Here is a 25,022-nt window from a genome sequence, read left to right as displayed (position 1 = left end):
ACAGATTTGCCCAGTGCAATATGTCATTTGATTTCTTGACTATTTCCATGGACTTTTATTGTTGATCCAAGTAGAATGAAATCGTTGACCGGGTCTGAAGTAGTAGACTGTCAGTACATCTTTGTCAAGTGAGGGAATGAAAGAATGACTTTGTTATAGTGAATTAACTGAGTAAAACCAAGTAACTAGAATATTAAGGGCCTTCTGTTTTGATAGTGTTGTGTTTAATCACGGGGAATACTAAGTAGCCTTAGCAAAAATTGATAGCTTTTATTTATGTGTGCTAATTCTTACTAAATTGTGTATACTTTAGGTATCAGAAAAGGAACAGCAGGACGGAGAAAACTTACTATAATCTTTATTTTTTGCTTGAGACTTAAAAATAGAATAATTAAAACATTATTGTATAATTGGAAGTTCCTTTCCAGTCTCGTTCCCATTTCCTCTTTCCTTTGAGGAAACATTCAAAGTACATAATCTTTCAGACTATATTTTCATACTTTTGCAGTCGCTGTGTACATTGAGATACAATGTGTTATTTTGCACGTTTTAAATTGTTAGCTTAATGGTATCATACAATATGCATTATTCAACATCTTGCTTTATTTTTGACATTGTGTCCTTTAGATCTGTTCCTGCTGATAAGTTATCTGCTCAACTCATGCAGTTAAATTGTTATGTAGTGTTCAGTCATATGAATGTACTACCATTTAAATTTAAACATTCACTCTTCTACTGATGAACTTAAAACATTTTTATAAAGTGAGAGTACAGACACTAGAAAGCCATGAGAAGGAGAATATTTCAATTTCAATAGCAAACAAGTTATGTTTCTAGGAGAACATGAAGTTTAAATGCCTTTATTATTTAAAAACAAAAAACCTCATTGCTGTCAAGTCAATTCTGGCTCATAGCGACCCTATAGGACAGAGTAGAACTGCCCCGTAGGGTTTCCGAGGAGCGCCTGGTGGATTTGAACTGCTGACCTTTTGGTTAGCAGCTGTAGCTCTTAACCGCTGCATCTCCAGGGTTTCTACCTTTATTATTAAATAAATAAAAATAAGAGAACTCAGTACTCATCTTAAGAAATTTTGAAAATAAAATCAAAAGCAAGTAGAGAGGGGTAGATTCAAGCCAAAACTGGATTTAATAGAATTGGAAATGGAACAAAACAAAAATTCTGGAAGGGATAGATAAACCCCTGTAGGAGGAAAAAACAAAAAAAGGAATATACAAGGTTAGAAATGAGACACGAAACACCATAACATAGGATATGTCGTTGTTAGGTGCCATCGAGTTGGTTCCGACTCATAGCAACCCTACGTACCATAGAACGAAACTGCCCAGTCCTGCGCCATTCTCACAATCCTTTTTTTTTTTTTTTTTTTTTGCTTGAGCCCGCTGTTGCAGCTACTGTGCCCCTCCATCTTGTAGGAGAGCTTTAATGGAATCTTATGCAAATCTCCTGAGAATTTTAAAGACAAGGCTATGATGCCAAAAACCCGTTGCCATCGAGTCAATTCCAACTCATAGTGACTCTATAGGGCAGAGTAGAAACTGTGCCATAGGGTTTCCAAGGCTGTAATCTTTATGGAAGCAGACTGTCATAATCTTTTTCCCACAGAATGGCTGGTGGATTTGAATCGTTGACCTTCGGGTTAGCAGTTGAGCATTTAACCGCTGTGCCACCAGGGCTCCTTGCTATGATGCCAGAGTTGAAAATTGAGAGGAAATGGGTGATTTTATAGCAACATATAAATCAGTAAAATTGATCCAAGAAGTGAAAAACTTACATTGACCAATTCCCATGAAAGCATTGAAAAGATGATTGAAGATCTATCCTTGAAAGAGATAGCACAGCAGATGGTTTCGCAGCTGAGTTTCATTTATAAAGAACAGATTGTTGTAGTTAATAACAAGCTACTTTTTGTTATATAGAAGATGCAAAGTTACTGGATGCATTCTCTGACACAAACATACTTTAATCTCAGGACCTAATAAAAATGGTGCCTAAAAAGATCATTCTCACTTCTGCCTATAAATGAAGAACTTCTCAATGAAGTATTAGCCAGTGGAATCTAGGTATGAATCGACAGACTAATGATACATTATGACCCAACAGGGAATATTCCACCAATGCAAGGATCATTAAATATCAAATCTGTTAATAGATGTTATCAGAAATGAAACAAGGAAAATGGTAAGTAGGTGCTGACAAGTCATTTGATAAAATTCATCAAGACCATTTCTAATGAAAGCTAAGTAAATTAAGAATAGAAGGAAATTATAGCAAGTAACTTAAATGGAAAAACACTTAATATTATGAACCTGGCTAATGGAACCTGATGCTCAGAATCACCTTTGTATACAACATTTTTTGGGGGGGGGAGGGTCTAATAAATGTACTGAAACAGTAAAATTAAATAATTGATGTTAATATTAGAAATTAAAAGAGAGAAAATTGTCATGTTTTTCAGCGTATTCAGAGAATAGCCAAGCAAACTATGAAAAGGAATAGTGAGCATGTATATCTTTTTATATCTTAAGGATATAAAAATATTCCATATAGCCTCTGTAATCAGATTAATATGATTTTGGCAAAGACAGATAAGTGAAAGAACACAATAAAGAATCCAGAAATCCATTATGTGTGTGAATTTAATGAAGAATGAAGGTAATATTAGAATTCAGTGGGAAGTAGATAGGTTATTTAATAAGTGGTACTGATACAAATGTCTACCTATATGAAAGAAAATAAAATTGGGTTCCTATCTTAAATCCCAGCTGGCTTAAAGCCTTGTAAAAATATTTAAAGATATTCTACAGATACAGCCATCTGAAGAGGGTGAAGGAAACCTTAAGATGAGAAACCTAGAAGCTCTAACAAATGTATTTGATTATATAAAAATTAAAACTTTTTTTATGGTAAAGGATACCATCAAAGAGTTAATAAACAAAACAGTAAATTTGAAAAAAATATTTGCAGTACAGAAGACTGAGAATTAATTCTATAATAAGCAGCCCAAAAGAAAAAAAGGCAAAAAATTTAAAGAAGCAATTAATAAAAGAGCAAATCAAAGAGACCATAAAAGTCATTGAGAAGAAATTCAAACTCATAGGTTGTCAGGGTAATACAAATTAAAATGCTAATGAAATATTATACCCATCAAATGGTAAAAAAAAAATTACCCATTGCTGTAGGGTCACTCTAAGTCAGAATCAGCTCAATGGCAGTGGGTTTGGATTTTTTTATCACTGGCAGAGATGTGCAGAAAATGGTATTTCTGTACATTGTTCGTAGAAATATAAGTTGTTATAGCCCTGTTGGAAAGTAATGTGGCAAAATCTATTTAAAAAATTGACCCATTAGATTATATATAACTAGAAACCAGTTGCCATCAAGTTGATTCTGACTCATGGCGACCCCATGTGTGTCAGAGTCGAACTATGCTCCATAAGATTTTCAGTGGCTGATTTTTTGGAAGCAGATCGCCAGGATTTTTTTCCAAGGTGCTTTGCCTCTGGATGAAATTGAACCTCCAACCTTTTGGTTAGTAGCTGAGCGTGTTAACCGTTTGCACCACCCAGGCACTTCAACAGTGTGTTTAATGGCAAAATGTGGAAACAAAGTAAATGTCCATTGATAGGAGAATTGATTGAATAATTTATGGAACGCATGCATCATGGAGTGTCGGGTGTCCACAAAAAGTTGACAGAGGGATACCCCTTAACTATTGAATGAGAAAAGCAGGACTCAGAAAAGTGATAAAATGGTTACATGTTTGGTAAACAAATAATAAAAAAGGCCATTTTATTTCTCTGTATCTGTATTTGTATATGATTATATGAGCATGAAAAAATATCGAACGATGGAGATTTTTTTTACAACAGGGTGTTGATGAATTCTTTCAGCTTTTAATGTCCTTAAGTTTTGTTCTGGGACAGTTAAGTTCTTGGAAATAGTTTGATGCTTTCCAGACTTGCCTTGGAGTTTTACTACACGGAAGCAAAGTAGCTTTTAGTCTAGGGATAATTTTTCCCACTACTGAGCCAATACCCTTCTGAGTACTCTTTTTCTCCCTGTATTATGAAGTCTTTTAATTGTGTCTGGCGAGAACACAAAACTACTCCCAAACCAGTGTAGGCATTGCGAATTGTTCTACCTACTCCTGTTCACCCCCACATGTCTGTCAGTTTGTTGTACTGTGGGGGCTTGGGTGTTGCTGTGATGCTGGGAGCAGTACCACTGGTACTGAAATACCAGCAGGGTCACCCGTGGTAGACAGGTTTCAGCTGAGTTTCCAGACTAAGACAGACTAGGAGAAAGGACCTGGCACTGTACTTCTGAAAAGATTTAGCCAGTAAAAACTTTAGGAATAGCAGTGGAACATTGTCTGATATAGTGCTGGAAGATGAGCCCCTCAGATTGGAAGGCACTCAAGAGACGACTGGGGGAGAGCTGCCTCCTCAAAGTAGGGTCAACCTTAATGATGTGGTTGGAGTCAAGCTTTCGGGGCCTTCATTTGCTGATGTGGCACGACTCAGAATGGGAAGAAACAGCTGCAACCATGCATTAATCAGAACGTGGAATGAACGAAGTATGTATCTAGGAAAATTGGAAGTTGTCAAATGAAATGGAATGTATAAACATTGATATCCTAGGCAATAGTGAGCTGAAATGGACTGGTATCGGCCATTTTGAATTGGACAATCATATGGTCTACTATGCCGGGAGTGACAACTTGAAGAATAACGTTGCATTCATCATCAGAAAAACATTTAAAGATCAATCCTGAGGTACAGTGCGGTCAGTGATAGGATAATATCCATACACCATATACCAGTTAATATGACTATTCTTTAAATTTATGAACCAATCACTAAGGCCAAAGATGAAGAAATTAAAGATTTTTACCAACTTCTGCAGTCTGAAGTTGATCAAACATGCAATCAGGATGCATTGATAATTTCTGGTGATTGGAATGCAGATGTTTGAAACTAAGAAGAAGGATCAGTAGCTGGAAAATATGGCTTTGGTGATAGAAATGATGCCGGAGGATTGCATGATAGAAATTTACAAGACCAACAACTTCTTCATTGCAAATACTTTTTTTCATCGAGAGGAACAGCGACTGTACACGTGGCCCTCATGTGTCTGTCAGTTTGTCGTACTGTGGGGGCTTGCATGTTGCTGGAAGCTATGCCACCGGTATTCATATACCAGCAGGTTCACCCATGGAGGACAGGTTTCAGCTGAGCTTCCAGACTAAGACAAACTAGGAAGAAGGACCCAGCAGTCTACTTCCGAAAAGAATGAGACAGTGAAAACCTTATGAATAGCAGTGGACCGGGTAGTGTTTCATTCTGTGATACATAGGGTTGCTATGAGTGGGAACCGACTCGACAGCAGCTAACAGCAACATACACGTGGACCTCACCAGCTGGAACGCACAGCGATCAAATTGACTACATCTGTGGAAGGAGACAGTGGAAAAGCTCAGCATCATCAGTCAGAACAAGGCCAGGGGCCTACTGTGGAATGGATCGTCAGTTGCTCATATGCAAGTTCAAGCTGAAACTGAAGAAAATTACAAGTTGATGAGAGCCGAGTACCACCTTGAGTATATCCCACCTGAATTTAGAGACCATCTCATGAATAGATTTGATGCATTGAACACTAATGACTGAAGACCAGATGAGTTGCGGAATGACATCAAGGACATCGTACATGAAGAAAGCAAGAGGTTGTTAAAAAGCCAAGAAAGAAAGAAAAGACCAAGATGGATGTCAGAAGAGAGTCTGGAACTTGCTGTTGAAAGGAGAGGAAAAAATGATGAAGTAAAAGAGCTGAACAGAAGATTTCAGAGAGTGGCTTGAGAAGACAAAGTATTATAATTACATGTGCACGGACCTGGAGGTGGAAAACCAAAAGGGAAGAACATGCTCACCATTTCTTAAGCTGAAAGAACTGAAGAAAAAATTCAGGCCTTGAGTTGCAATATTGAAGGATTCTGTGGGGAAAATATTAAATGACTCAGGAAGCATCAAAAGAAGATGGAAGGAGTCACTATACCAAAAAAAATTGGTAAACATTCAGCCATTTCAGGAGGTACCGTATGAGCAGGAACCAGTGTACTGAAGGAAGAAGTCCAAGGTGCACTTAAGGCATTGGCGAAAAACAAGGCTTCAGGAATTAATGGAATATCAATTGAGATGTTTCAACAAACACATGCAGCACTGGAAGTACTCATTTGTCTATGCCCAAAAATTTGGAAGACATCTACCTGGCCAACCAGCTGGAAGAGTTCTATATTTATGCCTATTCCCAAGAAAGGTAATCCTACCGAATGTGGAAATTATTGAACAATATCATTAATACCACACACAAGTAAAATTTTGCAAAGATCATTCAAAAGCAGCTGCAGCAGTATATCGACAGGGAACTGCCAGAAATTCAGGCTGGATTAAGAAGAGGATGCAGAACCAGGGATATTATTACTGATGTCAGATGGATCCTGGCTGAAAGAAAATACCAGAAAGATGTTTCTGTGTTTTATTGACTATGCAAAGGCATTTGTGTGGATCATAACAAATTATGAATAACTTTGCAAAGAATGGGAATTCCAGAACACTTGATTGTGCTCATGAGGAACCTGTACGTAGACAAAGAGGTAGTCATTTGAACAAAACAAGAGAATATTGGGTAGTTTAAAGGCAGGAAAGGCGTGCTTCAGGGCTGTACCCTTTCACCACACCTATTCAGTCTGTATGCTGAGCAGATAATCCGAGAAGCTGGACTATATGAAGAAGAACATGTCATCAGCATTGGAGGGAGACTCATTAACAACCTGCATTATACAGCTGACACAGCGTAGCTTGCTGAAAGTGAAGAGACCTTGGAGTCCTTACTGATGAAGATCAAAGACTACAGAGTTAAGTATGGATTATACCTCAACATAAAGACAACAAAAATCCTTACTACTGGACCAGTAAGGAACGTCATGATAAACAGGGAAAAGATCGAAGTTGTCAAGGATTTCATTTTACTTGGATCCACAATCAACACCCATGGAAAGCAGCAGTTGAGAAATCCAAAGACACGTTGCATTTGGCAAATCTGCAAAAAACCTCTTTAAAGTGTTAAAATGCAAAGATGTCAGCTTGAAAATTGGATGTGCTTGACCCAAGCCATGGTGATTTCCGTCGCGTCCTATGCATGTGAAACCTGGACTATGAATAAAGAAGACCAAGGAAGAGTTGATGCATTTAGATTGTGGTGTTGGAGAAGAATATTGAACATATCATGGACTTCCAAAAGAACGAACAATTGTGTCTTGGAAGAAGTACAACAATAATGCTCCTTAGAAGCAAGGATGGTGAGCCTTTGTCTAACTTTGGACGTGTTATCAGGAGGGATCAAACCCTGGAGAAGGACATCATGCTTGGTAAAGTAGAGGGTCAGTGAAAAAAGGGAAGACTGTCAATGAGATGGATTGGTACAGTGGCTGTAACAATGGACTTAAGCATAACAATGGTTAGGTGGATGGCGCAGGACCAGGCAGTGTTTTGGTCTTTGTACATAGGGTCATTATGAGTCGAAGCGACTTGATGGCATCTGATAACTCCTTTTTGGTGGTTCTTTCCTTGGCTACTGGTTTCATCAACTCAAGTCTTAATGGGAGCCCTACTTGTTACGTTGCCTTGTGAATTTTAGTCACCTTTGGCCTCCACGGGAAACCCTGGTGGTGTAGTGGTTAAGAGCTTTTTCTGCCGACCAAAAGGTTGGCAGTTCGAATCCAGCAAGCACTCCTTGTAAACTTTATGGGGCAGTTCTACTCTGTCCTATTGCCGACTCGACGGCAATGGGTTTGGTTTTTTGGCCTCCCTAAATTCTCAACTCTGTTCCTCAACTCAGGGAGATAGCTGGGCTCTGTTCAGATTTTTACCCAGCTACATTAAGTCTTAGAAATTTCTCCAGGCAGTAGTTACTTCAGTTGAAGGTAAATCTGATCCCTGTTTCTCCGTCTTGGCTGAAAGTAGAATAACACAGGTTTTAACATGTATCTTTTTTTTTTTCTACTGGAGAGGAGATAGGAGGTGGCATAGGGGTCTAACCCTTTAGAATGGAGTGCAACGTGGGTGGTAAAGATTGCCAAACCATGCTTCAAACATAAATAAAAGAAAAATGTTAACGAAATATATAAACTTTGATTTTGTGCTCTGAATGTGTGGACATTAGTATTATGTAGTAATGTAACATTTAGAAATAGTGATTTATTCACTGATAACCCCCGTAATGACGCCTGGTGTGTTTTGTAGGTTGCAGTATAATATTGGATTGATTATTTGATTTTGCTGAAGGTTTTTTTTTTTTTTAATTCAACAAATATATATTTGGATGTCCTTTTGTTAAAAACATTTACTTGTTGAGAATGTACACAGCAAAACATACACCAATTCAACAGTTTCTACATGTATAATTCAGTGAAATTGATTGTATTGTTTAATGTGTTTTCTGATGTGTTCGTATTTCAGCAAAATTTAAAAGGCAGATACTATTAAAGCCTAGAGAGTAACACAGGTTAATAAACTATTACACAGACCTATGGAATTTATCGTGCAACCATTCTCACCCTCCTTTTCTGAGTTGTTTCTCCCCCATTAACATAAACTCACTGCCTTCCATGTTTCCTATTTGATTTTCAAGTTGTTATTGTCAATTTGATCCCTTATCGATAGTTCTTAAAACAGCATAATGCTCAAGGCCTACTTTTTTTTACAAGTTAAGCTAAACTATTGTTTGGTTTTAAGAAGACTTCAGAGGATATTTGTGATTTAAGGTTTAAAGATTATCTCAGGGCCATAGTTTCAGGGGTTCATTCAGCCTCCATGGCTCCTGGAAGCCTGGATTCCATGAGAATTTGAAATTGCTTGCATTTTCTCCATTTTAATCAGGATTCTTCTACAGAATCTTTGATCAAAATGTTCAGTAATGGTAGCCAGGCACCATCCAGTTCTTCTGGTCCCATGGCAAAGGAGACAGTTGTTCATGGAAGCAGTTAGTTGCATAGTCCATTTCTTCCTCTTATCCCTGACTTTCCTTCTTCCTCTGCTGCTCCAGGTGAATAGAGACCAATTGTTGTGCCTTGCATGGCCAGTTGCAAGCTTTTAAGACCTCAGGTACTACCTGTGAACTAGGAGGTAGATCAGAAGCATTAAACATGTTACTAGGTCAGTTAACTGGGATGTCCCATGAAACCATGACCTTAAACCTCCAAATCAAGAAATCAAATCCCATGAGTTGTTTTGTTGCACATAAGCAGCTTCAGCAGCTATGCTTTTTTTTTTTTTGGTCTTCGTTGTAAATCTTTCACAACTTTTGCCAATTCAACTTTTTACAGGTGTACAACTTACCGATGGCACTTAAAATAATTGGCTCTGCAACCCTACGCTTTATCAGTGCAATTTTTCCATCATGGTAAACTGAAACTCAGTACTCCAAAAGCAATAACCCCCGCCTTTCCCCGGGCCCTGGTAACCACTAATAAACTTTGGTGTTTATACATTTGCCTTTTGTTTTCTTTATATAAAAGCGTGGCCATGCAATATTTGTCCTCTTGAGATTGGTATATTTTACCCAGCGTAATGTCTTCAAGCTCCACCCATATTGTAGCATGTATCAAGGCTTCCTTTCTCCTACTGGCTGAGTAATATTTCATTGTATATATGTACCATATTTTGTTTATCTGTTCACCTGTTTATGAGCATTTAGGTTTTGCTCAATTTTTGTTTTGTTTAATGTGTTTTCTGACGTGTTCATATTTCAGCAGAGTTTAAAAGGCAGATAGACTCTATTACAGCCTAGAGAGTAGCACAGATTAATAGTTAAACCTATGAGATTTATTGAATAACTAACGAACCCATAAAATAAATTAAATCTGCAATATTTGTGAAAGTAAAACTTTTAACTATTTCATTTTATCCCGGTAAGTTTCTTAACATTGTAGTTCCTTGGGAAAAATTAAGTGGATTGGGATTGGAAAACACTTTGCCTTCTGCAGATTTTAATGCAGTTGAGGAAACTCTTGAATAATATCAGGAAAAATATAATTGATATGTGAAACTATCTCAACCTTAAATTGGAGATTTCATAGGGAGTGGAATATGAGGCCTCACTGATTACTTTAAAAGCTAATAAGGCAGTGCTTGCAGAGTGCCTAATAAAATTCTTTGTATATGTGTATGTGTAGTGCCTGTCTACATGTACTTTACACTTACTGCCTCATTTAATTCTTACAAAAACCCTATGAGTTGTTGTTGTCAGGTGCCATCGAGTTGGTTCTGACTCATAGCGGCCCCTGTATACGACAGAACGAAACACTGCCTATTCCTGCGCCATGCTTACAATTGTCGTTATGCTTAAGCCGATTGTTGCAGCCACTGTGTCAATCCATCCCGTTGAGGGTCTTCCTCTTTTTTGCTGACGCTCTACTTCATCAAGCATGATGTCCTTCCCCAGGGACTGATCCCTCCTGATAGCATATCCAAAGTATGTGAGACATAGTCTTACCATCCTTGCTTCTAAGGAGCATTCTGGTTGTACTTCTTCTAAGACAGATTTTTTCTTCTTTTGGCAGTCCATGGTATATTCAATATTCTTTGCCAGCACCACAACTCAAAGGTATCAGTTCTTTTTCAGTCTTCCTTATTCATTGTCCAGCTTGCCCATGCATATGAGGTGAATGAAAACACCATGATTTGGGTCAGGTGTACTTTAGTCTTCAAGGTGACATCTTTGCCTTTTCAACACTTTAAAGAAGTTTCTTGCAGCAGATTTGCCCAATGCAACGTGTCTTTTGATTTCTTGACTGCTGTTTCCATGGGTGTTGATTGTGGATCCAAGTAAAATACAATCCTTGACAACTTTAGTCTTTTCTCTGTTTATCATGAAGTTGCTTATTGGTCCAGTAGTGCGGATTTTTGTTTCCTTTATATAAGTTGGAAATCCTGCTGGCGTAGTAGTGAAGTGCTACGGCTGCTAACCAAAAGGTTGGCAGTTTGAATCCACCAGACGCTCCTTGGAAACTCTACTGGGCAGTTCTACTCTGTCCTGTAGGGTTGCTATGAATCCCGTAGGGTTGCTTGGTTTAAATAAATTAGGTACTGCCATTCTACTGTTACTGGTATCCTCTGGTCAGTTTGACATCAGAGCCCATGCTCTTACCCATGAAGTATGTTGTTGGTTGCCATCTAATCAATAATGACTCATCGTAACCCTCTGTGTGCGGAGTAGGACTGTGACCTTTCGGAAGCAGAGTGCCTGACCTGTCTTTGGAGGCACCCCAGATGGGTTCCAGTTGCCTACCCTTTGGTTACTAGTGGAGCACTTAAACATTTGTGCCACCCAGGGACTCCTCCCATAAGGTATATAAACTAAAAAATCAAAACTAGTTTCCATAGATGGATGTATAACCAAAAACCAACTCATAGTGACCATTTAGGACAGAGTAGAACTGCCTCATAGGGTTTCTAAGGAGCAACTGGTGGATTTGAACTGTCAGCCTTTTGGTTAGCAGCTGAGCGCTTAACCACTGTGCCACCAGGGCTCTGAACAAAAAACCCGTTACTGTTGCCTACTCATAGTGACTCTATAGGACAGAGTAGAACTGCCCCATAGGGTTTCCAAGGCTGTAATCTTTACGGAAGCAGACTTCCTTATCTTTCTTCGTATGGAAGGGCTGGTAGGTTTGAATTACTGACTTTTCACTTAGCAGCTGAGCACTTGACCACTGAGCCACTAGGGCTCCTTCATAATTTAATAACTTGAATTTTTTTCTCGTTCTGTTATTTACCTCTACAAAGTGAAATAACTGAGAGAGAAGGGGAAAGTAGCAAAAGGCATGGAGAACCAAACTTGTGTGGGTTTATTGGTGTCGATTTTAATAAAATGTTCGTGTGGCGTAGAAATTTCCAGTGTTTAAATTAAGTTCAATTCTGAAACTCACCTATGAATGTTTTAATGTGTATTTTTTTTGAGCAAAGGTGTAAACATTTATTCTATTATTATCTTCAATTTTAATTTCATTTTTAATATTTAGCATTTTTTAATTTTAATATTTTTGGTTGCTTTTCCTGTAGGTATTGCCTCATTTTGAAAGCTTGGGAAAACAGGAAAAAATTTCTAGCAGAATGTCAGCTTTTCGAAATCATTGTCCACATTTGGATTCAGTTGGAGAAATAACAAAAGAAGATTTAATACAAAAATCTTATGTAAGATATAGATTTTCTTTCTTCCATAAAAAACCAGATCCGTGCAAATATACATTTTTAAATAAATTACTATAATGCTGTGTGCTTGTCTCAATTTTTGTATATGAAGTTATTGGTGAATTGTATATGTTTTTGTGTGTCACTATAACAATAATGTCAAAATGATCTGTTTTCATAGGGTACTTGTCAGGATTGTAAAGTCAGAGGACCAAATCTTTGGGCATGCCTGGAGGTATGTTTTTCCCTCAAAAGTTTCCTGTTGTGAAAAATTTAGATCTGTAAAATGATAACCAGGAACAAAAATTTGACACTTGAAGAATTTCATAAATGAATGTACTTTAAAAATCAGTAACAAGATTTAAACTTAAACTTTGGAAGGGTTTTTACTTACGGTGCTTTTGCACAGATTTAATAAATCACTCTGGGATGTGTTTTGCTTGTTTTTTAGAGATGATGTAGCTTTTAGCTTAGAAATATCCTGATTTTGTTCTTTTGTTTATGAAATCTTTTGATTAAATCACTTGGCTATGGAAAGTCATTTAAACATTGAGTTAAAATAAGTTATCAAAGCTTAATTGTAATACTTATGCTCTTATATGTATGTATTTATGTTACAAAATATCTCATTTCCTTTTTTGTATAATTATTTATAGAATAGATGTTCCTATGTTGGCTGTGGTGAATCACAGGTAGATCACAGCACCACACATTCTCAGGTATGTATATAGAAAACCTGAATGCAAGACCCTTTTTTTTTTTTTGTAAGTGAGCCTGAGGGAAAGTAAAAGCATGTACAAATTATTAATTCAAGTTGTAATTCAAAATTTTGTGCTTTTTAGGTAAATTGAATTAAAACTTAGTTTATACTCTCTGTGAAAGGTAGGGAGAGGCATTGTTAAGAAAATCAGTACTAGAATGAAGTTGTAGTTAAGAGACATCTAGGAAGTATACCTTCAGATTTGTGGAGGTGATAGTGGAAATATTAGATTATCAAGGTCGAGATCAGAGAGTGGATGCTTGAAGTCATGACCCAAACCAAACCAGATCTATTGCTGTTGAAGAGGTTATGACTCATAGTGACTCTATAGGACAGAGTAGAACTGCCCCATAGGGTTTCTAAGTTCCTAAATCTTTACAGGAGCAGACTGCCACACCTTCGTCTTGCAAAGTGATTGGTGGATTTGAACCGCTGACGTTTTGGTTTGCAGCTGAGCGCTACAACCATTGTGCCACCAGGGGTCCTTAGGGTTATGACAGGGCCTCGTTAACTTCTTTAAATCTCATCTTAAAAATTTCCTTTTCCTTTACGTCTTTTTGACTGGAGTCCTCTTTTTACTTTGCTCTGGTTGTTTTGTGCTTCCCATGTAAATCTGTGCATGCATCTTTTATAGTACAGGCAGTCCTGACTTAGGGTGGGGTTCCTCAGGACAAGGTTCCCTTCCAACAACTCTCTCATAAATCAGTTCTGATGTAAGTTGAACACCTCATTTTTACTTGGTTGGAAATATTACATATAAACATCTGCGAATGAACATGTGAGGATGATAACATCAGTAAATTATGTACTGTAACATTGTATATAGTACATATTACTAACGATAAGATGTACCCCCCCCCCAAAAAAAAAGTGGTCGTTAGGGTGGTTCAACCTTCTTAAATACATCTTAAGTTGAGGACTACCTTTACTAGGTTGTGCTCCCATTCTAGACTGTAAATTTCTTGAGAATGAGCTACGTTGTTTTTCACATTGATAATCTCTTCAGTATCCAACCATTCTCAATCAGAGCTCCTCAAAAGAATTAATTAACCCTCAAGAGAATTAATTAAACTCAGATACTCCAAGGCTTTAAGGCATCATTGTGTATAATTAATTAACTTCTTTTCTATACATCTAGAAGGTACTAGCTACGTACCATCCTTGGGAGGATTGAAAAAACAGTCAAATCGTTTTTTGTAGGGCCTGCTTCTTTTACAGAACCCCAGTTGAGAAAAGCTAGAATTTTTCTATCCAAGATCACATTTTCACTGTTGATTGAGTGGTTTTGTGCTTTGACTCATGCCGTTTGAATCCTTTTGCCATTCTGATTTCCTGAAATAGTTACATGTCATTATCAGTTATTATCTTGTTTATATTTACTCAGTAACCACAAAGCAGAGACCCTCATGTGCTTATGTTTGTATTAGTGTAATGAATAGTGGAAAAATAATAATAAAATAACTTCTAGACTAAGCTTACATATTGATGTTATTCACTATACTATAGCAGTTTAAAGAATTTTTCTTATGCTTTAGTGTAGCTCTTCTCTTTTGAGCATATTGTTATTAATCAAAGGCCAGCAGTTTATTGTCTATGGTCTTTTGAAGTGTTCTTCATTTATGTCTAATTTTGTTCCCCCCCCCACCTCATCCTTAAATTATATAGGAGACAAAGCATTACCTAACTGTGAACCTTACCACTCTTCGAGTATGGTGTTATGCTTGCAGCAAAGAAGTGTTTTTGGATAGGAAATTAGGAACTCAGCCTTCATCGCCTAATGTAAGACAACAACACTCAACACAAGAAAACAGTGTCCAGGTAATCTAAATCCATTTAGTTACAAATATCAAATAATTAATTTCAGATTTTGTCATATAGCTGAAATTTAAAAGAATTTTCCCAGCCTGTGCTTTAAAAAATTTCAGTAATATGGATTTTTTTCTCTTCGAATAAATGACTCACACTGACCTTTGTTTTTTTCATAGAGGGAAAGATTAGGGTGAGACTGAAGCCTGCCTATCCAAAGATAGAAAAGCAACTAACGTGTTTTAAAAGGATTTAAAAAAAAAAAAACTGGTTTAAATGGTGTTCATCTTTTTCTAGCAAATTTCATTCTAGGAAGATGTGGTAGGCCTTCTTTGATAGGGAAAGGCAGGTACAAATTAATATAGCTCCTTTTTCCCATTCTCTTCATTTCTGTCTTTTCTGGACTCCATTGGTATTACTGTGAACATTTTACTAATTTACCGAGAACCAGATAGAACATAATGCCTAGCATTAGTCTTTGGTTAAAGATTTTACTCCAGTTGGATCAAGAGACTGTCATAAGCCATGTGTAGGCTTGCAAAGATTGATCACTGAAATTTCAAAATTTCTTAATCACATAAAATGTTACTGTTGTTGTTAAGTGCTGTCAAGTTGCTTCCAAGTCGTAGGGACCCTGTGTACAACAGAATGAAACACACTGCCTCATCCTGTGCCATCCTCATAATCCTTGCTGTGTTTGAGCCCCTTGTTGCAGATGCTGTATCAGTCCATCTCATCAGGGCTTCCTCTTTTTTGCTACTGTTGATTGAGTGCTTTTGTGCTTTGACTCATGTCATTTGAATCCTTTTGCCATTTTGATTTCCTAGAATGGTTACATGTCATTATCAGTTATTGTCTCGATTATACTTACTCAGTAACCACAAAGAGAGACTCTCAACGCGCTTATGTTTGTATTAGTATAATGAATAGTGGAAAAAAATGATAATGAAATAACTTCTAGACTAAGCTTACATATTGCTATTTTTCACTATATTATAGCAGTTTATCTAAAGAATTTTTCTTGTGCTCTAGTATAGCTCTTCTCTTTTGAGCACCTACCTTACCAAGCATGATGTCCCTCTGCAGGAACTACTTCCTCCGGATAACATGTCCAGAGTATGTGAGACAGAGTCTCACCATCCTTGCTTCCATGGAGCACTCTGGCTGTACTTCTCCCAAGACAGACTTGTTTTTCAGACAGTGCATGGTATATTCATTATTCTTTGCTAACACCATAATTCAAAGTCACCAATTCTTCAGTCTTCCTCATTCATTGTCCAGCTTTTGCATGTATAGGAAGTGATTGAAAATGCCATGGCTTGGCATTTTCAATCACTTCCTATACATGCAAAAGCTAATATCTTTGGGTTTTAACACTTTAAAGTGGCCTTTTCCGGCAGATTTTCCCAATACAATACGTTGTTTGATTTCTTGACTACTGCTTGCATGGGTGTTGATTGTGGATCCAAGTAAAATGAAATCCTTGACAACTTCAGTCTTTTCTCCAGTTACCATACTGTTGCTTATTGGTTCAGTTGTGAGGAATTTTGTTTTCTTTATGTTAACGTGTACTCCATACTGAAGGCTGTAGCTTTTGACCTTCGTCACTAAGTACTTGAAGTCCTCGTCACTGTCAGCAAGCAAGGTTGTGTCATCTGCATAATGTAGGTTGTTAATGAGTCTTCCTCCAATCGTGATGCTGTGTTCTTCATATATTCCATCTTCTCTGATTATTTGCTCATTTTACAGACTGAATATGTATGGTATCCCCTTGTTTTGTTAGAGTGACTGCCTCTTGGTCTATGTACAGGTTCTTCATGAACACAACTAAGTGTTCTGGAATTCCCATTCTTCGTAACGCTATCCATAATTTGTTATGATCCACACAGTCAAATGAATGCCTTTGCATAGTCAGTAAAACAGAAGTTAAACATCTTTCTGGTATTCTCTGCTTTCAGTCAGGAGTCATGTGACATCAGCAATAATATCCCTCGTTCCATGTGTTTCTGAATCCAGCATGATTTTCTAGCTGTTCCCTGTTGATGTACTGCTACAGCATTTTTGAATGATTTTCAACAAAATTTTATGCGCATATTGTACTAATGATATTGTTTGATAATTTCCACATTCTTTTGGATCACCTTTCTTTGGAATGGGCACAAGTGTGAATCTTTTCCAGTGGGTTGGCCAGGTAGCTGTCTTCCAAATTTGTTAGCATAGGTGAGTGAGTGCTTCCTGCGTTGCATCCATTTGTTGAAACATCTCAATTGGTATTCTGTCAATTCCTGGAGTCTTGTTTTTCACCAGTGCCTTCAGTGCAGCTTGAAATTCTTCCTTCAGTACCATCAGTTCTCGATTACATACTGCCTTCTAAAATGGTTGAACATTGACCAATTCTTTTTGGTACAGTGACTTTACGTATTTCTTCCATCCTCTTTTCATGCTTCCTATGTCTTTCAAAATTTTGCCCATAGAGTCCTTCAGTATTGCAACTTGAGGCTTGAACAACTTCTTCAGTTGTTTCAGTTTGAGAAATGCTGAACAGGTTCTTTCCTTTTGGTTTTCTAACTCTAGATCTTTGCACATTTCATTATAATACTTTATTTTATCTTCTCGAGCTGCCCCTTGAAATCTTCTGTTCAGCTCTTTTACGTTATCATTCTTCCGTTTGCTTTAGCTACTGTGTGTTCAGTAACAAATGTCAGAGTGTCTTCTTATTTCCAACTTGGTCTTTTCTTTCTTTCCTGTCTTTTGAATGACCTTTCGCTTTCACTATGTATGATGTCCTTGATACCATCCCACAACTCGACTGGTCTTTGGTCATTAGTGTTCAGTGCGTCATATTTATTCCTGAGATGGTTTCTAAATTCAGGTGGAATATACTCAAGGTCGTTCTTTGGCTCTCGTGGACTTGTTTTAATTTTGATGGTCTGTTCTGCAGTTGGTCCCTGGCCTTGTTCTAACTGTTGGTATTGAGCTTCTCCATTGGCTCATTCCACAAATGTAGTCGATTTAATTCCTGTGTATTCCATCTGGCCAGGTCTACTTGTATAGTCGCTGTTTATGTTATTGAAAAAGGTATTTGCAACGTGTATGTTGTCGATCTTGCAAAATTCTGTTGTGTGATATCTGACGTCGTTTCTATCACCAAGGCCATATTTTCCAACTACTGATTCTTTTTCCTTGTTTCTGCCTTTCGCGTTCCAACCACCAGTAATTATCAATGCATCTTGATTGCATGTTCTGTCAATTTCAGACTGCAGTAGTTGGTAAAAATCTTGTTTCTTCATCTTTGTCATTATTGGTTGGTGTGTAAATTTGTGTAATAGTTGTATTAACTGGTCTTGCTTGTAGGTGTATGGATATTGTCCTGTCACTGACAGCGTTGTGCCTCAGGATAGATGTTCTTTTTGAAAATGTTGTCTTTGACGATGAATGCGATGCCATTCCCCTTCAATTTGTCATTCCCTGCATGGTAGACCATGATTGTCTGATTTGGAATGGCCAGTACCAGTCTATTTTAGCTCACTAATGCCTAGGACATTAATCTTCATGTGTTCCATTTCATTTTTGATGACTTCCAATTTTCCTAGTTTCATACTTCATATATTCCGATTACTAATGGATGTTTGCAGCTGTCTCTTCTCATTTTGAGTTGTGCCTCATCAGCAAATGAAGGACCCCAAAACTTTACTCCATCCACGTCATTAAGGTTGATGCTACTTTGAGGAGGCAGCTCTTCTCCAGTCCTATCTGAGTGCCTTCCAACCTAAGGGGCTCATCTTCTAGCACTGTATCAGTGTTCTGCTGCTGTTCATAAGGCTTTCACTGGTCAATTTTTTTTTTTAAGAAGTAGATGACCAGGTCCTTCTTCCTAGTTTGTCTTAGCCTGGAAGCTCTGCTAAAGCCTGTCTGCCATGGGTGACCCTGCTCATATTTGAAATACTGGTGGCAAAGCTTCCAGCATCACAGCAAAACACAAGCCACCATAGTGTGACAGGCTGACAGATGAGTGGTGGCATATAAAAATAGGAGAAGGGAAATGAAGAAGTTAGAATTGTTTTTTTCTAATTTATTCTGATCATCGTTCACTCTGTATGGTTTGATTAACAAGCACATGCCCTTTCCCAAGTGTATTATAGAAATCACGTATTGTGTTTCTATAATCGCATTCTCTGATATCAGCTGTTAGATTTTTCTGTTTTATCTTTGTGCACATTGTAGGTAGACAGTTGTGATAATAAATTTGCTTGTTTCACACATTGTATAATTTGGGTATGTTTCAGACAGGAGTATTTGTTGCATTTCCTGTTTCACAATTGAGTGCCTGTGGTTAATAAATCACTGCCATTATTATTTTTCTCACTGATACCTCTTTGGCACTCAGAAATGTGCTTAGCCTCTTTTGAAACTCCTAATACTGTGAAAATAAGTTTTCTTGAACTCATCTTACATGATTAATAATGTGATGGGGTGACTAGAAGTTTAGGTCACATAAGCAATGGATAACAGTCTATAAGGGCAATACTTAATGTTCAGCTGGAAAGCTGGTTGGAAGAATAAGTGTAGAAAGGTCACAAAAGAAATACAAATAAAAATAATGACAAAATACTTCTGCACAAAAGTAAAACAGCTATCTGTTCCCGTTCCTGCCATAATAGATTGTAATGAATGTTGAATCTGGTAGAATAAGTATACTGATACTTTTTAGATGGTTTGTAAAATTTGTTAACACATGAAAGGTCTGAACTTAATCTCATGTAACTTTGTGGTGATTCCATTATTGAATAAATTACCCGGAGGAAAAAACTTATTTGTACAAATTTCTTTAGATGTACGAAATTTCTAGGTTGTTTTTAACCCAGTTTGTCACAGCATTTTAATAAAATAGCAGAGTATTGAAAACCATGCACATGTCATTAATAAGATTTTTTTTTTTAAAAAAAACAAGTTCTAGGTGATAAGATTTTAGATTTTTTAAACTTCTCCATGTTTAAATACTTTGTAATGAGTATGTCACAGCTTTATAAAAATAATCAGTTATTTAAAACAACAAAAAACCCAGTGAGAATATGAGACCTACTTGAATGTCTAGTAACAGATGCCGGAAGGGTAGAGTAAATGTTTAAAATGGGTGGGTATAATTACATGTGCATGCACTGTGGAGGTGGCATAGGGCAATAATAAATTGGAGAACTAAAGAGTACAGGTGAAATGCATGCTGCTGTTCAGCTTCCTCCTTATACAGATTGTTGTTAAAATGGGCTGAACGTGCTTAGATCTTCTGATATTACAAGAGGACTTGGGAATCCTGATTTTTATTGATGATTTCCATTTTTTTCAAATATTAACTCTGTGTTGTTTGTTTAACAGTGTGGGCTAGCATTTGGCCAGTAGACAGTCAGTTGTAACCTCTGAGTTTAAGCTAATTCTGGGGAATTAGTATTGGAATATTACATTACCATTTAAAATACGTGTTTGCACTATCTACTATGCATAAAAGGATACAAAGTAAGTGTTAGAAGTATTAGATTGTAGAAGTCTACAGACAAATTGGTGTTTTCTGGTAGGAAAAAAAAAAAACTTGCATTTTTTTCCTGTAAAAATTTAGTAAAAACCTGAAAAGACGATATAGGATATGTACAGTAAGGCCTTTAGAGCCGCACTGACATCTCATTGAATTAGAGCTAGTGGAGTTTAAATTCTGAAGTAAGTTATAAAATGTGGCTTTATTATTCAAGTACATATGTTAAGAAAACCAGGATGACGTGTTTTTACCTAGTATAGATCCTTATTTCTTACAGAATATAAATTTTATTCTAATTACTAAAACCACAAATTTGTATGGAAGAGTTCTACTAATAAAATAACATGTAATTAATTTTTTAGAGCATAGATATTAGTTTCTTTTAATCTTAGGGTTTGTTAATCTTTTTTTAATCAAGGATTTTAAAATACCCAGTAACACAACATTGAAAACTCCTCTGGTTGCTGTATTCGATGATCTGGATGTAGAAGTGGAAGAAGAAGATGAACTTAAAGCGAGAGGTAAAGTAATTCTGCTGTGTAACACTCCTCCTTTGTATGATACTGCTCTTTTCTTTAGGAAGCTCTATAATGCAAATATTTCAAACTCTAGCTGAAAGGCACTCTAGAAACAGTAACCTAAAAATAAAACCTGCATTTGATCTAGTAAAATTGTGTTTGTAAAAAAAAGCAAACTGACGATTTCGGTGAGTAATAGTTGGTTTCTCTGGCATTTCTTTACCAAACCTGGGATCCCAATCTCTCTTTTGCAGTTGAGCATTATGACCTTTTTAACATATTTATCTTTTTATATCTGTTCTCAGCCCATTTTTTTATTCTTACCTATCAGCAGTAGGGGATTGTGGGGAGGTATTAAGATACCCTCTTAGCAGAATTTCCAAGGGCAACATTCATTTGAAAAAAGAATGAGGTGATTTTGATACACCTCTGCCTTGTTCCCCACCCCTTTCCCATTGAAACCCACTGCTTTAGAATTTTTCAAATTATTTTAAGCCCATAGTTCTTAGTACAAAGTTTTCTCTTTTGTAATTGATAAAAGGAATTTTAAACCTTTAAAACTTTATAATAATTTCAGTTATGATATAGTAATATGATAAAATAGCAGTGATTAAGAGCTTGGCTGCAAACGAAAAGGTTGGCAGTTTGAATCTACTGGCTGCTGCTTGAAAACCCTGTGGAGCAGTTTTACTGTATCCTATAGATTTTTTTTTTTTTTTTATAGGGTTGCTATGAGTCAGAATCAACTTGATGGCAAATTTTTTTTTCCCCCACAAACCACTTTTTTTTTTTTATAGGGTTGCTATGAGTCAGAATCAACTCGATGGCAAATTTTTTTTTCCCCCACAAACCACTGCAAAGTATTACATAAATATTCTGGATTAGACAATTTGGAATATGGTTATGTGTATTTTTAAATAATTATCTGAAAATAAATAAGATAAAGTCTCACAGTAGCAGAGATAATATATAAATACTTTAGGTAATTAGGGTCTGTTAACCAATGCAATGAAACAGCTAGCATGATATAGTGAAAAGGGTGTTGAACTTGAGTAGGAAGATCCATGTTGATAGGAAGTTCTATATTTACTAATCAGCTGAGGCTTAGCTGCTACCTTGTTTATAAAATTAAGAAAAACTGTTCTAGTCCCACCCTACACTGTTGTGAGAATTAGTTGAAAGATTAAATGTGGAAAAGCTATGTTAATGTAAGGTATAGAATTTACAAATACTGTAATAAATTTATCCTTTATCCATTTCTGTTAACTTTATCAAATACTTATCAACAAATGTTAATTTGGCCATGTTTTAGGGATTCTTAGAAATTTAATTTTTCTTTGTGTTTTTGCACTAAATCCAAATAACATTTATAATTTTACTTTTGAATTATCTGATGTTATTTCATCTCTTATTTATTTTTTTTCTTTTTTAAATTGTACTTTAGATTAAGGTTTACAGAACAAACTAGCTTCTCGTTAAAAAGTACACATATTTTATGACATTGGTTAACTACTCTGCAACACGTGAACACTTTCCCTTCTCGACCTTGGGTTCCCTATTACCAGCTTTCCTGTCTCCTCCTGCCTTCTGGTCCTCGCCCCTAGGCTGGTGTGCCTGTTTAGTTTCGTTTTGTTTTATGGGCCTGTCTCATCTTTGGCTAAAGGGTGAACCTTAGGAGTGACATCATTTTTGAGCTAAAAGGGTGTCTGGGGGCAGTACTCTCGGGGTTTCTCCAGTCTCTGTCAGGCCAGTAAGTCTGGTCTTTTTTTGTGAGTTAGAATTTTGTTGTACATTTTTCTGTAGTTCTATCTGGGATCCTCTGTTGTGATCCTTGTCAGAGTAGTCAGTGGTGGTAGCTGAGCACTATCTGTTAGTTCATTTTTTAATGTAATAATGATGTGAGTTGATGCAGGTGGATATGAATGTATGTGGAAAAGATAAAAATCATTCCGTGGCTCCTTAAAATTGTATTAGATTAAATCAAAGGAAGTCGCCATATTTGCAAGTTGAAAGTGTGCAGTTTCATATGGTTTAGCCTAATAAGTATTGCTGTCAGTGCAATAAATTGAAATGAGGAGGGAAAGGATGTTTATCATTTATTATGACATGGGCTTTTTGCATTGTCGTTTTACTATTTACTCACAATAATTAAATTTGGTTGTACTGAGAAGCGTAAGTTCCAGAACTAATGCTTTTTAAAATGTATATTCTTAGTTAAGTGACAATAGGAAAGACTGTGTGCTTTTGTAAATTTCAGAGATAGAACCAATAACTGGAGTTCTGTCACCAAAACTAAACCACTTATTGTCAAGCTGATTCTGATTCATGGAGATCTCATGTGTTGTAGAGTAGAACTGTGCTCCACAAAGTTTTTAAGGCTGTAACCTTTCTTCCGAGGTGCTTCTGGGTGGGTTTGAACTGCCAACCTTTCAGTTAGTTGTCAAGTGCTTCACCACTTATACCACTCAGGGAACTCCTGAAATTTTCTTACAGCTCAATAGTTTGGTGGCTCTGAGGTTTCCAAAAGTCTGGCCTCTCTGTGAGATGACTGAATTGCTAGATCATGTTTCTGTAATGCTTAACATAGTTTGAGAGCTATGGCTACATACTCAGTAAGGCCTACAAAATTGAGTCATTTTTGCATTATTGAATGATGACATATGTCTTGTTATCTTGTGGTGCTTTAACAGAAATTCCTCAAGTGGATGGCTTTAACAAAGAGAAGTTTATTCTCTCACAGTTTAGAAGGCTAGATATCCAAGTTCAGGGTGCCAGCTCCAGGGGAAGGCTTTCTCTTTCTGTCAGCTCTGGGGGAAGGTCCTTGTTGTCAGTCTTCCCCTGGGTGTAGGAGCTTCTCAGCACAGGTACCCCGAGTCCAAATGACACTCTCCACTCCTGGTTCTTTTTGCTTGATGGTAATGAGGTCCACTCCTCTCTGCTTGCTTCTCTCTTTTATGTCTCAAGAGACTGACTCAAGATAGAACCAAATCCTATAGATTGTGCCTTATTAACATAGCTGTCTCAATCCTGCTGATTAACAGCATAGAGGTTAGAATTTACAACACATAGGAAAATTACATCAGATCACAAAATGGAGGCCAACCACACAATACTGGAAATCATGGCCTAGCCAAGTTGACACACATTTTGTAGGGATGCAATTCAATCCATAGCAACATAATTTTGATTTTTTTTTCTTAATAGGGCTTACAGGTTTGAAAAATATTGGAAATACTTGTTATATGAATGCAGCTTTGCAAGCCCTTTCTAATTGGTAAGTAGAGAAATTAATTTTATTGTTGTTGCTTTGTTTGTGTAGTTTTTTTAAGATCACTATGAGGAGAAAACTATGCTTTTGTAGTATGCTGAGAAGAAAAATAGAGAGGGGAAGGGAAGAAAGGAAGAAATAACATTAGCAGCAATACAGGAAAGGATTAATAATTTTATTCATTTCCCTTAGCCAACAAACCAAACCAAATCTGTTGCCACTGAGTTGATTTCAACTCATGGTGACCCCATATATTACAGAATAGAACTATTCCATAGGGTTTTCTTGGCTGTAATCTTTACAGAAGCAGATTCCCAGGCCTTTCTTCTGCAGCACTATTGGGTGGGTTTGAACCACCAACCTTTAGGTGAGTAGCCAAGAGCAAACTCTTTGCGCCAATCAGGGACCTTCCCTTGCCAACAGGATTCCACAAATTCCCTCACCTTCCTGAACACAGACACAGACACACACATAGACACACACAGACACACACACACATATATGGACACACACATACATATATGTTTTCACTTTCTGTAATGTTCCCATTTAGAAAATTATGTGGCTTAACCGAAGGTTTAAAATGAAAATATCTTCATACTGACTGACTGCCAAGGTAGAATAGACTAGAATCTGGGCTGGGACATAAACCACTGTTGTTCCAAAAGGGTTACTCTATGTGTGCCTGCAGTTTGCTAGGACGGCAGTTCTGGCTTAGTCCCTAGGTGGTTGTATGCCTTTGAACGGATCATTTGTTTTTTACAAATAGAAAATGAGTTTAAAGTAATTAATTCCTCAAATCCCTTTTAGTTCAGCGATTTTATAAAAATATTTTATATTTTTCTCTAGTTAGAAAGCCTCGTAAAGAATCCTGAT

The 25,022-nt window shown here is 36.9% G+C and overlaps 1 protein-coding gene across 2 annotated transcripts in view; it reads left to right on the top strand.

Moving 5' to 3' along the window:
• The window catches only part of USP33 (ubiquitin specific peptidase 33), an 88,958-nt gene that overhangs the window by 17,775 nt on the left and 46,161 nt on the right, over positions 1-25,022 (top strand). For both annotated transcript variants that reach the window (XM_049875582.1, XM_049875581.1), the window contains exons 2-7: positions 12,139-12,270; positions 12,449-12,502; positions 12,924-12,986; positions 14,693-14,845; positions 20,779-20,881; positions 24,083-24,152. In XM_049875582.1, coding sequence (XP_049731539.1) covers positions 12,190-12,270; positions 12,449-12,502; positions 12,924-12,986; positions 14,693-14,845; positions 20,779-20,881; positions 24,083-24,152 — 524 coding nt within the window. In that variant the 5' untranslated portion in view covers positions 12,139-12,189. The remainder of the gene's footprint in view (positions 1-12,138; positions 12,271-12,448; positions 12,503-12,923; positions 12,987-14,692; positions 14,846-20,778; positions 20,882-24,082; positions 24,153-25,022) is intronic.

This window comes from Elephas maximus, chromosome 3, assembly GCF_024166365.1.
Source record: "Elephas maximus indicus isolate mEleMax1 chromosome 3, mEleMax1 primary haplotype, whole genome shotgun sequence".
NCBI classification, from domain to species: domain Eukaryota; kingdom Metazoa; phylum Chordata; class Mammalia; order Proboscidea; family Elephantidae; genus Elephas; species Elephas maximus.
The sequence above is the reverse complement of the archived record's forward strand: the minus strand, read 5'-3'. Positions and strand labels throughout refer to the sequence as shown.